This window comes from Aquarana catesbeiana, linkage group LG06, assembly GCF_042186555.1.
Source record: "Aquarana catesbeiana isolate 2022-GZ linkage group LG06, ASM4218655v1, whole genome shotgun sequence".
Taxonomy (NCBI): domain Eukaryota; kingdom Metazoa; phylum Chordata; class Amphibia; order Anura; family Ranidae; genus Aquarana; species Aquarana catesbeiana.
Genome location: NC_133329.1, coordinates 53,255,483 through 53,269,640, shown reverse-complemented (window position 1 = coordinate 53,269,640; position 14,158 = coordinate 53,255,483). Strand labels below are relative to the sequence as shown.

Genomic DNA, 14,158 nt, shown 5'->3' with positions numbered 1-14,158 from the left:
ACACTGTATCTTTATGAAATTTTTGTCCTTTTTTTCCACACAAATAGAGCTTTCTTTTGGTGGTATTTAATCACTGCTGGGTTCTTTATTTTTTGCGCCGTAAAAGAAAAAAGACCGAAAAATCTGTAAAAAAATACATTTTTCTTCATTTCTGTTATAATATTTTGCAAATTAGTAATTTTTCTTTATATTTTGGCCAAAATTTATACCGCTACATATCTTTGGTAAAAATAACCCAAATCGGTGGATATTATTTGGTCTTTTTGAAAGTTATAGAGTCCAAAAGCTATGGTGCGAATATCTGAAAATTGATCACACCTGAATTACTGACGGCCTATCTAATTTCTTGAGACCCTAACATGCCAGAAAAGTACAAATACCCCCCAAATGACCCCTTTTTGGAAAGAAGACATTCCAAGGTATTTAGAAAGATGCATGGTGAGTTTTTTGAAGTTGTCATTTTTTCCCACAATTCTTTTCAAAATCAAGGTTTTTTTTTTACTTTTTTTTTTCCACAAAATTGTCATATTAGCAGGGTATTTCTCACAGACCGCATATGCATACCACACAAATGACACCCCAAAACACATTCTGCTATTACTCCCGAGTATAGTGATACCACATGTGTGAGACTTTTACACAGCGTGGCCACATACAGAGGCCCAACATGCAGGGGAGCACCTTCAGGCGTTCTGGAGCACCCAGGCCAATTCTGACATTTCTCTCCTACATGTAAAAATCATCATTTATTAGCTAGAAAATTACTTAGAACCCCAAAACATTATATATGTTTTTTTAGCAAAGACCCTAGAGAATACAATGGCAGTCGTTGCAACTTTTTATCTCGCACGGTATTTGCGCAGCAATTTTTTTAACGCGTTTTATTTGGAAAAAAAAATGTTTTGTGCTTTACAAAAACCAAAACAGTAAAGTTATCCCAATGTTTTTGCATAATGTGAAAGATGAAGTTACACCGAGTAAATAGATACCCAACATGTCACCCTTCAAAATTGCACGCGCTTGTGGAATGGCGCCAAACTTTGCTACTCAAAAATCCCCATAGGCAACGCTTTAAAATTTTTTACTGGTTACATGTTTTCAGTTACAGAGGAGGTCTAGGGCTAAAATTATTGCTCTCGCTCTACCGATCGCAGCGATACCTCACATGTGTGGTTTGAACACCGTTTTCATATGTGGGCCGGACTTACGTATGCGTTCGCTTCTGCATGCGAGCACGCAGGGACAGGGGCGCTTTAAATTTTTTTTTTTTTTTTTATTGTTAATTTTACTTTATTTATTTTAGTTTGATGCTTTTTTCCTAAAAAAAATTTTTTGACCACTTTTATTCCTATTACAAGGAATATAAACATCCTTGTAATAGGAATATGGCATGACAGGTCCTCTTTACAGTGAGATATGGGGTCAATAAGACCCCACATCTCACCTCTAGGCTGGGAAGCCTGAAATTAAAAAAAAAAAAAAAAAGATCCTGGCTTCGATCGTAGCGGTGAGTCGGTAGAAGCACCGCAAGGCAGCGGGAAGGGGGGACGTCCCCTCTCGCCTCCCGTAAGAACGATCAAGCAGTGGAACAGCTGCTATGATCGTTCTCATGGTGTAGGGAATCGCCGGCTGAAAAAGCTGATATCTGAATGATGCCTGTAGCTGCAACCATCATTCAGATATCTCCGCACAAAGTCAAGGACGTTGTATGATGGCTGGCGGGCGGGAAGTGGTTAAAACGCTTTTTTTTTTTTTAACACAATGTTGTCCATTTATACAATATTTCTACCACATAACATGTACATAAAAATGTACACCCCAAAATAGATTCTCCTACTCCTCCTGAGTACGGCGATACCACATGTGTGAGACTTTCACAGCCTGACCACATACAGAGGCCGAGTACAGCTGAGCATGGCTCAGCATGGCAGGGTATGGCGGGGTATTGCGGGGTATTGCGGAGTATGGCGGGGTATGGCAGGGTATTGCGGAGTATGGCGGAGTATGGCGGAGTATGGCGGAGTATGGCAGGGTATTGCGGGGTATGGCGGAGTATGGCGGGGTATTGCGGAGTATGGCGGGGTATGGCGGGGGCATGGCAGAGAGTATGGCGGGGGCATTGCAGAGTATTGTGGGGGCATTGCAGAGTATTGTGGGGGCATTGCAGAGTATTGCACAGCATTGCAGAGTATTGTGGGGGCATTGCAGAGTATTGCAGAGTATTGTGGGGGCATTGCAGAGTATTGCACAGCATTGCAGAGTATTGTGGGGGCATTGCAGAGTATTGCACAGCATTGCAGAGTATTGTGGGGGCATTGCAGAGTATTGCACAGCATTGCAGAGTATTGTGGGGGCATTGCAGAGTATTGTGGGGGCATTGCAGAGTATTGTGGGGGCATTGCAGAGTATTGTGGGGGCATTGCAGAGTATTGCACAGCATTGCAGAGTATTGTGGGGGCATTGCAGAGTATTGCAGAGTATTGTGGGGGCATTGCAGAGTATTGCACAGCATTGCAGAGTATTGTGGGGGCATTGCAGAGTATTGCACAGCATTGCAGAGTATTGTGGGGGCATTGCAGAGTATTGCACAGCATTGCAGAGTATTGTGGGGGCATTGCAGAGTATTGCACAGCATTGCAGAGTATTGTGGGGGCATTGCAGAGTATTGCACAGCATTGCAGAGTATTGTGGGGGCATTGCAGAGTATTGCAGAGTAGTGTGGGGGTACAGCATTGCATAGTAGTGAGGGATGGCTGAGCATGGATGGATGGATGGATGTCTCTGTGCAGCGCTGTGGGCACTACACATACAGCCCACAGCGCTGCAGACATCCATCCATCCCCCTCTCCGCTCACAGTGTACCGATCAGTACACAGGAGGGGAGGAGAGGAACCGGCGTCATCAGATGACGCCGGTCTGTTTACATGTGATCGCGCCGTCATTTGACGGCGCGATCACATGGTAAACGGCCGCGATCAGCGGTCATTTACCGGGATCCGTGATGCGCCGGGTCCCCTGGACCCGGCGGTCACGGATGTGTTCGGGTGCGCGCCCCAGGGGGCGCGCAAGAGGGGAATTCTGGGAGGACGTCATAGTACGTCCTCCCAGAGTTATCCAACCGCCCTGCAGCCGTCATTCGGCTATGGGCCGGTTGGTAAGTGGTTAATATTAATTTAACGCCACTGATCAATTATTAATTTAATGCCACTGGCCATGGTAACTGATGGATGAATAATTTAACCATGTCCAGTGGCAGTACATTTACAGTTTAACCCCTCCCCCCGCCATGCTGCATATTCAGTTACTTTATATTTTAACCATCACCAATGGCAGTACATTTACAATACAGATTTACCCCCCCCCTCCCCCCGCCATGCTGCATATTCAGTTACTTTTAGTAACTGAATATGCAGCATGGCGGGGGGAGGGGGGGAGGGGTAAATCTGTACTGTAAATGTACTGCCACTGGTCATGGTTAAATTATTCATCAGTTACCATGGCCAGTGGCATTAAATTAATAATTGACCATGACCAGTGGCATTAAATTAATATTAATGCCTGGCATTAATATTAATTTAATGCCACTGGTCAATTATTAATTTAATGCCACTGGCCATGGTAACTGATGAATAATTTAACCATGACCAGAGGCAGTACATTTATACAGTACAGATTTACCCCTCCATGCTGTATATTCAGTTACTTACTAGTAATTACTATTATTATTAGAAAAGTTATTATTACTATAGTGCTGCACTGCTGCTTACTTGAATGATGACAGTGACACTATAGCCTTGGTCTCGACTCTCTCTGTACTTGTTGCTGGTGCCTGGTGGTGGTTCTGAACTTCTGATCCGATTCCGAATTCTCCTCCTTGGCTTCAGCTCCTCTAGGTTGCAGACTTGCAGCCAGGCTTGCTTTGCTACGCCCTGGCTCCGCCTCCTCCTATGTCCCCGGGCCGCCTCCGCCCTCCGTCCGTGAGTGACGTCACGGCGCCGGGACAAAGAGGCCGCCCAAATGGCTATATTGATAGCTGTTAGGGGGAGTGCCTGGGGGAGTGTCATCAATGCATTGCCTTGCCTGCCTGTTCTTTTGTGACGCCGGCGGCCGGCCCGCCCGCCGAGTGCAGGAGCGGAGCCGCCCGGCGCCAGGCGACGCTGGGACGGAGAGAGACAGTGACACAGTCACTGTCTGACATTGTAGTGGCCCGCTGCCAATCGGCCCACCGGGAATCTCCCGGTAGTCCCGATGGCCAGCACAGGCCTGAGTGTCCCCAACAGCGCCCCCCTTACATCAGAGTGTCCCCAACAGTGCCCCCCTTACATCAGAGTGTCCCCAACAGTGTCCCCCTTACATCAGAGTGTCCCCAACAGCGTCCCCCTTACATCAGTGTCCCCAAAAGCATCCCCCTTACATCAGAGTGTCCCCAACAGCGCCCCCCTTACATCAGAGTGTCCCCAACAGCGTCCCCCTTACATCAGAGTATCCCCAACAGTGCCCCCCTTACATCAGAGTGTCCCCAACAGCGCCCCCTTACATCAGAGTGTCCCCAACAGCGCCCCCTTACATCAGAGTGTCCCCAACAGTGTCCCCCTTACATCAGAGTGTCCCCAACAGTGTCCCCCTTACATCAGAGTGTCCCCAACAGCATCCCCCTTACATCAGAGTGTTCCTCAACAGCGTCCCCTTACATCAGAGTGTCCCCAACAGCGCCCCCCTTACATCAGAGTGTCCCCAACAGCGCCCCCTTACATCAGAGTGTCCCCAACAGTGTCCCCCTTACATCAGAGTGTCCCCAACAGTGTCCCCCTTATATCAGAGTGTCCCCAACAGTGCCCCCCTTACATCAGAGTGTCCCCAAAAGCATCCCCCTTACATCAGAGTGTCCCCAACAGCATCCCCCTTACATCAGAGTGTCCCCAACAGCGTCCCCCTTACATCAGAGTGTCCCCAACTGCGTCCCCCTTACATCAGAGTGTCCCCAACAACGTCCCCCTTACATCAGAGTGTCCTCAACAGCGTCCCCCTTATATCAGAGTGTCCCCAACAGCGTCCCTCTTACATCAGAGTGTCCCCAACAGTGTCCCCCTTACATCAGAGTGTCCCCAACAGCGTCCCCCTTACATCAGTGTCCCCAACAGCATCCCCCTTACATCAGAGTGTCCCCAACAGCGTCCCCCTTACATCAGAGTGTCCCAATCAGCAGCTCCCTTACATCAGTGTCCCCAACAGCATCCCCCTTACATCAGAGTGTCCCCAACAGCGTCCCCCTTACATCAGTGTCCCCAACAGCATCCCCCTTACATCAGAGTGTCCCAATCAGCAGCTCCCTTACATCAGTGTCCCCATCAGCATCCCCCTTACATCAGAGTGTCCCCAACAGCGTCCCTCTTACATCAGAGTGTCCCTAACAGCGTCCCCCTTACATCAGAGTGTCCCCAACAGCGTCCCCCTTACATCAGAGTGTCCCCAACATTGTCTCCCTTACATCAGAGTGTCCCAATCAGCAGCTCCCTTCACATCAGAGTCCCCACCAGCAGCCCACTTCACATCACAGTCCCCATCAGAGAGCCCCCATCAGCAGCCCTTCACATCAGTGTCCCCCCTCTTCTCCCCCTCCCACATGTACTCACCATTTTGAAGGCAGCTTCTCGTTCCTCTCTCCAGTCATGTGATAACAAGTGATAGGGGAGAGAGGAAGGAAAGTCTGCCGTTGGTCTATCTCCCCCTGCAGGCTGGAGGGAGCATAATGCCTAATGCTCTCTCCAGCATATGACGGAAGCTGCTCCTCCTGACAGGAGTGAAATTGCGATCACTCACTGTCAGAGAGGAGCGGCTCCAGGACCGCACCTGACTGGCCCACTGAGCCATTGGCCCCCCGGATAATCTCCCGGTAGTCCCGATGGCCAGTACAAGCCTGCTTGGATCTAAGAACAAATCAAAATGCTGGTTCAATTTGTTCAATTCTTTCATCCTCTGTGCAATTGTGGCACGGTCTTGGTAGCTAGTGTTGTGTTTAAAGTCCTCAAGGTGGCTGAGTAGAGTAGATCAAAGAGGGCAGGGACAGCCAGGGACTTAGAAATGGTGTTACTCAGGAGGAGGGTTTTAGTATGTTCCGCATAGCAGGCAGCAGGTAATGCAATGATGTAAGCTTTTTCCATTTAACAAGGGAGAAGGCTGTCCCTGTGTCCCAAGTTTGTGATTTGGCAGACCGACTCCTTCAGTTTGAGGAGTCTTGCAATCATGGCTCAAAAGTGATATGGTCCAAAATTATTTAGACAGAATAAAGGTGGATAAAGCACCTGAACCTGATGGCATCCACCCATGGATCCTAAAAGAATTGAGCTCTGTAATTTCAAAGCCATTGTATCTAATTTTTGGGGACTCATTAATGACGTGAATAGTACCACTGGTTTGGCGCAGGGCTAACCTGGTGCCTATATTTAAAAAGGGATCAAAGTCTTTACCAAGTAACTATAGACCTGTTAGTTTAACTTCTATAGTCGGGAAGATACTGGAGCCTTTAATAAAAGACCAAAAAGACGAGTTCTTGCTGGAAAAAAACATTTTAAGCAACAGACAGCATGGATTCATGAAAGACAGAAGTTGTCAGACAAACCTGATTTCTTTTTATGAAGAGGTAAGTAAAACCTTGGACAGAGGGGTGGCTCATGTGTAAGGTAAAGTCTACAGGCTTGGAAATATCAGTTTGTAAATGGATAGAAAACTGGCTAAAAGACAGAATTCAGAGAGTAGTGGTAATGATTCTTACTCTGAATGGTCTAAGGTTATCAGTGATGTACACCAAGATTCAGTGCTGGGACCCTTACTTTTTAATATCTTTATAAATGATATTGGGTCTGGGATCGAAAGTAACATTTCTGTCTTTGCAGATAACACCAAGCTATGCAGTGGAATAACGTCCTTACAGGATGTCTCCAATTTACAAGCCAACCTCAATGCACTGTCTAATTGGGCGACTATGTGGCAGATGAGATTTCGTTTTGAGAAATGTAAAGTTATGCACTTGGGGGCTAAGAATATGCATACATGCTAGGGGGGAGTGCAACTGGGGGAATCCGTAGTGGAGAAGGACCTGGGGGTTTTGGTAGATCATAAGCTTAATAATAGCATGCAATGCCAAGCTGCGGTTTCCAAAGCGAGCAAAGTCCTTTCTTGTATTAAGAGAGGTGGACTCTAGAGAGAGAGAGATATCATTTTGCCCCTGTTCAAATGATTAGTAAGACCTCATCTGGAATATGCAGTTCAGTTTTGGGCACAAGTTCTAAAAAAGGATATCAGGGAACTGGAGAAAGTGCAGAGAAGGGCAACCAAACTGATAAGAGGCATGGAGGAGCTCAGCTATGAGGAAAGAGTAGAGGAACTGAATTTATTCACTCTTGAGAAGAGGAGAATAAGGGGGGATATGATCAACATGTTCAAATATATAAGGGGTCCATATAGTGAACTTAGTGTTCAGTTATTCTCTTTACGATCAACCCAGAGGACACAGGGGCACTCTTTACGTCTAGAAGAAAAGAGATTTCATCTACAAATACGCAAAGGTTTCTTCACAGTAAGAGCTGTGAAAATGTGGAATAGACTCCTGCCAGAGGTGGTTCTGGCCAGCTCAGTAGATTGCTTTAAGAAAGGCCTGGATACTTTCCTAAATGTACAGAATATTTTATTTTATTTTTATTTATTTCAGGTACTTATATAGCACCGTCAATTTACGCAGTACTTTACATATACATTGTACATTCACATCAGTCCCTACCCTCAAGGAGCTTACAATCTAAGGTCCCTAACTCACATTCATACATACTAGGGACAATTTAGACAGGATCCAATTAACCTACCAGCATATCTTTGGAGTGTGGGAGGAAACTGGAGTACCCGAAGGAAACCCACGCAGGCACAGGGAGAACATGCAAACTCTAGGTAGGTAGTGTCGTGGTTAGGATTCGAACCAGTGACCCTTCTTGCTGCTAGGCGAAAGTGCTACCCACTACACCACTGTGCCGCCCCACTGGGTACTAACATTTATAGGTAAAGTTGATCCAGGGAAAATCCGATTGCCTCTTGGGGGATCAGGAAGGAATTTTTTCCCCTGCTGTAGCAATTTGGAACATGCTCTGCTGGGGTTTTTTGCTTTCCTCTGGATCATCTGAGGTTATAAAATTGGGTATATTGGATTGTACAATATTTGTTATTTTATTTATTTATTGTTTTTAAGGTTGAACTGGATTGACTTGTGTCTTTTTTCAACCTGACTAACTATGTAACTATGTTGAATGTACTACTTGACCAGTGTGTGGGGCAGTCATTTAAAAGAGTAAAGCCACAATGCTTGAATATCTTCAGTGTTGTTCACTATTGATCTTGCTTTATCAAAGATTCCCCTAACATTTGCTTCCTTCTGCTGAATCATGTGGGCCACTAGGTATGCACCAGATGAGACCACACGGTGTGTGGTCCAACATCTTATGAGAATAGTTTTACACGAGTTGCAAATAAAGTGGAAAAAAAATAAAGATACACCAGTAGAGTAGAGCAGACAGCCCAAAGATCATCTCATATCCATTTGATAATTGACTGTAGTGTCATGTAAAAATAAAAATGGCTCACCGCAGATCATTAATTTTGGATTTTTACAGTCACATTCTGTCATGGGGGAGTCTTCCTTCCTAGAGCTGGGTGGTTCTTCTGCTGTGGTGGTTTGTTTAAATAATGCTACCATATTACCCCTATTGTCTGTTATAACTCTTAGGATCTTCCTTTTTGGCATGTCTCACTCGTGCAAGCATTTGTCCACAGTGATTTAATTGCAGTGTGGGGGTGGCAGTAGTAACTGGTGCTCTATTTTTTGGGGCAAACAAACCACCCAACCCCCCTATTCGGTCAGTCGGTCAGATAGGGGTACTAATATACCCCAATGTGCTCACATGTTATAAATGCAATCAGTGACAGCAGTACCGGGACATGGCTATCCAACGTCAAGGGCAAGGATGCAGAATTTCACCCCCCTCCTCCACTATTAATACATGCCATAGCATGGGTGTACCACCCTGCAGCCATTTTTAGGCCCCCCTTTGCTTCACTGCATACAGGGTAATTGCCCCTCCTGCCCACCCCTTGTCCCAGCCCTGAGTGACAGGCAGTAGAGCAAGCTGGGCTCTCTTCTTACCTATGTATTAGCAGGCAGGTTCATGACTGTACAGGAGAGATATACATGCTCCAGCCATCCTCCAGGTAGGTAGGTAATAGAGTCGGGTCCTTGCTGAGTACCAGATGAGAACTTCCCCACCTATCCAGTGTTAATTTCGTTGACTAAAACCGACTAAAACATTTTAGTCTACTAACTTAATACCATTTTAGTCGACTAAAATACGACTAAAACTAAAAAACTATTGAGATGACTAAAATACGACTAAAACTAAAAAACAATTGAGATGACTAAAATACGACTAAAACTAAAATGGCATTTTAGTCAAAAGACAAAAATGTGACTAAAACCAAAATGCCATTTTAGTCCTAAGACTAAAACGAAATCGAAATTTGGTGCCAAAATTAACACTGCACAGATCACACTGACCTTCCCCAGATCCACTGAGCTGCTGTTGCAGGTTAATTCCCTGGGAACAGAGAGGCAAGGCAGGAGCAGGCACATTATTATCATCATCTCTGTGCACCGATGATGACAGGTGGCATCATTAGCTGGTAGTAACCTGTTAGTGCCCAGCACAGGGCAGCAGTGCAGAGGTCAAGGCGTGCCAGGGGGACTTGCTGCCTCATTTATTCTAGAGCTGAGCCTTAGCACCATCATGTCTGCTTTGTCTTCGCCTTTTACAAAAGGAGGATTTTTGATGTCCCCTCTTTAGCAACCCAGAGCTGCTCCTGGAATCACAGGCAGCTAGAAGCACAAAGGAGCCGGGATCGCATTGTGAACTGGCCAATACAGTTGCTTCACCTCTCAGCCAATCGGGTTTCAGGACTCGCTTCCTAATTGGCCGGGAGGAGAAGCAGGAAGACAATAGCAAATATTAAATTTGCTATTGTCACACAACTTTGTTGGCTTGGGGCACAGTGCTCTGCGCCCCAAGCCCACCCTTTTTTAAGGCGATTAGAGCCTCAGAAAAAAAAAATCCCATTGAAATCCATGCGTCCGGCACCCTGCATGTTCAGGTTTATTTTGTTTAATCAAAAGAAAAGTAGCATGCACTTATAGCAAGGAATGAAGCTGTGACTCAAAAAAGCAATATTTTTGAACCAAAGAGTAAAGAAGTTATAGAACGGTTAAATCTGTCTGTCGTTTGTTCAAACCATACCATAAACATTTTATTTTTTTTTTTTTCACTCCAGGAGTATATAATGAGTTTTGAAATTCTAGAGAAATGCTTAATATATTACAATTTAACTAAACACATTCAATTTTAGTCAAGTAAAATGTACTGGAGATTTTAGTCAACGAAATATATGTGTTCGCAATGCGCTAATGAAAAATACCTGTTCGTGTGGCCACTTAATATTCAATAAGCATGCAAATGAGATAAAACAACTGTCAATGTAAAAAGACAGCTAATTCCACAGTAGTGCACTAATCAATCAACAAATATCCTAAATATTACTATTGTGATATAATCAACATAAAAGCCCATACATAATAAAAACTGTCCATATAGCATATCCAAAATATATATATGCTACAACACATGCAAATCAATATGGTGATAAAGTCCAACTTGTAGTGATGGAAAAAAATATGTGAAACAATAGTGCAACAAAATCTTGTTGATTCACCAAAATCCTTCACCAAAGTGTCACATCACAGGGCATGGGGCGCACAGCAGGGCACAGGGAACATTGAGGGGTACACAGCAAAGCACATCACAGTGCAGGGGGCACACAGCAGGGCACATAGCAGGGTTACACCACAGGGTACATTGAGCACAGCATGGTGGATCACAGGAGGCACAGGGAACATTAGGGTGTACACAGCAAGGCATGGAGCACACAGTAGGCACATCATGGGGCACAGGGCACATCACAGGTCACATAGGAGGTCATATTAAAGGGCACATTAGGCGGTACACAGCAAGCACATCAGAGAGTACACAGAGCACATCACAGGGCACACAGTAGGGCAAATCATGTGGTACACAGCAGATCATGGGGCACATCACAGGGCATGGGGCACATAGCAGGGCACAAAGCAGAACATAGGCACACAGCAGAGTACATTGCTGCTGCAGTGTCCCAGCACTGGGATCCTCCAGACTCAGCACTGTGGCTCTCAGGGTAACCATCAGAAATTTTGGGGTCCCTTACACCCCCCCTGGTCTGACCACCAACATTCCCCAGGGCCCGTCCACTGGCTATCCCACCAAATCTGCCCACTGGCCAGGGGTGTACACATGTTGCAGTCGCAGCAGGAATTATATTCCCTGTGACATTTACCAGGTGTAGCCTGCCAAGCATGACCCATTCAAGTGAATGGGACCACTCCAACTGTGTACACCCCTGGCCACAAGTGTACACCCCTGGCCACAAGTGATGTTGCACAATTTCAAAGTCGGATTTAGTGTGAACGGGGGCTTAACCACTTGCCTACAGGGCACTTACACCTCCTTCCTGCCCAGGCTGTTTTTCAGCGCTGTCGCATTTTGAATGGCAATTACACGGTCATGCTACACTGTACCCAGATGAAATTTTTATCATTTTCTTCACACAAATAAAGCTTTCTTTTGGTGGTAATCACTGCTGGGTTTTTCATTTTTTCTACAAAAAAAAAAGTTTTTACTTCGTTTCTGTAAATGTAAATTTTGTAATTAAGTAATTTTTCTCCTTCGGTGATTTGCGCTGATAGGCTGAACTGATGGGCATTGATGAGGCGGCACTTACGGGCACTGATTAGGTGGCACTAATATGCCGCACTTATGGGCACTAATAGGCGGCACTGGTGGGCATTGATGGACAGCACTGTTAGCCAGCACAGACTGGCATCACTAATGGGCACTGATTTGTGGCACTTGTCATATGACGGCATCCCAGAACGAGAGCCGCACCACCCTGCCATCATTTGATGGTGGGTGGGCGGCAACTAGTTAAAAGTGGTTATAAAGGATGAAGGTTTTTTTTACCTTTGTGTATTCTATGCATGAAGGTAAAAAACCTTCTGTGTGCAGAATCCCCCCCTTGATAATCACCTTATTGCGATCCAGTGATGTGCACAAGCGCTGAAGCTCTCCCAAGTCTCTCCCTCCTCATTGGCTGAGACAATGGCTCCCACTGCTGTCAATCACAGCCAGTGAGGAGGGAGTGAAAAGGGGCAGGGATGAGCCGTGCTCTTGGTGTCTCAGACACACAGGAGGTGGCTCAGGAGTGAGCATGCAGGAGTGCCCCCAGAGCAAGCAGCTTGCTATGGGGGGGCACTCAGCAGGAGGGAGAGGCCAGGAACACCAGTGGGTGACAGAAGAGGAGGATCAGGGCTGCTCTGTGCAAAACCACTTAATTGAAAGCACATGTCAATAGATGGTCATCTGCAGATAAATGAAACAGATCAGATATAAAAGTCACAGGTTACTTTCTATCTCCTCTGATCAATGTTTATAAACAATATGACTTTGTATCTCTCCATCGCCTGTCTCATCCAGGTTTATAAACAAAGTTACTTTGTATCTTTCTATACTGTGGTCCATTTTTTGACAGCATCATCTATTACAGCATCTGTATTTACACAGTAACTGTAATTTTCACAGGTAGGAATTTTGGGCAAGTGCAAGAGGAGGAATAGAAGGACAGGACATACTACAAACCCCCATTATGTTTAATTGAATTTGTTTTTATTTTTGGGTGTGTGCAGCACACTAAGGCATCTATTTATTAAACAATCATTGGCTGAATGTCAAACACATTAGTTCAATTTTGCTGTAATTTCTTTATATACAGTAATCCCTGTGATAGTTAGCACCATCTAGTGGCCAAAATGTGGTGTATTTTCTCATTGAGGTATTTCAGAAAGCTATACTACATGTTAGCCACTAGATGGAGCTGATTTATTAGAGAAATTACAGCCAAAATTTGTGTGACGTGCACAATTGTGTGTGACATTCCTCCAAAGTATTTTTGATAAATAGATCTCCCCAGTGTCCACAACTATTTAGGAAATATTTGAAAAGATTGTTAATAACAATGAAAAAAAAAAAACATTTAGGAAGAATTAGACCCTCTGTTCTTTTTTACTCGCATCCTGGTGGCACCATTAATTGGGATAGGAAGTTGGGGGAAATCTCCCTATTGGGTCACACACAGCAGTAAGAACCCAACAGCAGCCTTCCCTGATCTGTCTAATAGAACAGATTGTTGGCTGGACAACCCCTTTAAAAAAAAAATAACTTGAGTGGCTCTGCTAATCTAAGCAAAGTAATTCTGGTTTGAATTTTACAAGTGGCCTATTGTTTTTAGCTGGGCATATACCAGGCAGAAGCGTCACTCACCCTTTCATCCACGTAACTGAAGATGAGGTCTATTATTTCTTGTGATGGCTCAAACCTGAATTTCTGATAATCAGCTGCTTGCTCCTTTCCTTCAAACTCCCGTGTCAACATTTTGGACTCAGATTATCACCTATAAATGATAGAACAGATAAAACAGAGGAAATATATAAAAAAAAAAAAAAAAAAGAAGGACCTTCTAGGGATGGGGGGGGGGGGCATTCCTTTGCAGATACATTGTCACTTCATCCTGTATGGCAAAAATAAAACCGTCTCTCTTCAAAGTGGACCTGTACCAAACTTCAATAATTCGGATTGAAAATATGATGGGAAAAAAATGCATAAGCAAAGGTTACTATGTAGAAAAGTAATCATTAGATTCTGAGTCATTGATAGCTGAAGTTCTAAGCAAATTTCAATTTTTTTGGCCCCACCCCTCAATGCCTCCCTATTGGTCAGTGAGGCTGTCCCTTACATTGGTATAGGAAATCCTGGGAGGGGCCCCAGCCAATCTAGACTTTTACAGAAAAAGGTGAGATTTGTATGTGACTTTAGCTGCCTGTATATCTAGAGGTTATCTTGCCATGTGATCTCGGCTTATGTGTATTTCAGAATTAATTGCCCAGATTTATAACAGCCTTACTATGAGAACTGATGGATCTGCA

The 14,158-nt window shown here is 44.9% G+C and overlaps 1 protein-coding gene across 2 annotated transcripts in view; it reads right to left on the bottom strand.

The window, feature by feature from the left end:
- Positions 1-13,607, bottom strand: part of LOC141148413 (malonyl-[acyl-carrier protein] O-methyltransferase-like) — a 62,014-nt gene extending 48,407 nt beyond the window's left edge. The window contains exon 1 of one of the 2 annotated variants that reach the window (XM_073635900.1): positions 13,497-13,607. In XM_073635900.1, the coding sequence (XP_073492001.1) occupies positions 13,497-13,607 (111 nt within the window). Of the gene's footprint in view, positions 1-3,767; positions 4,351-13,496 lie in introns of those variants that run through there. The other variant, XM_073635898.1, reaches the window with a different exon arrangement.
- Between the last annotated feature and the right edge of the window lie 551 nt (positions 13,608-14,158).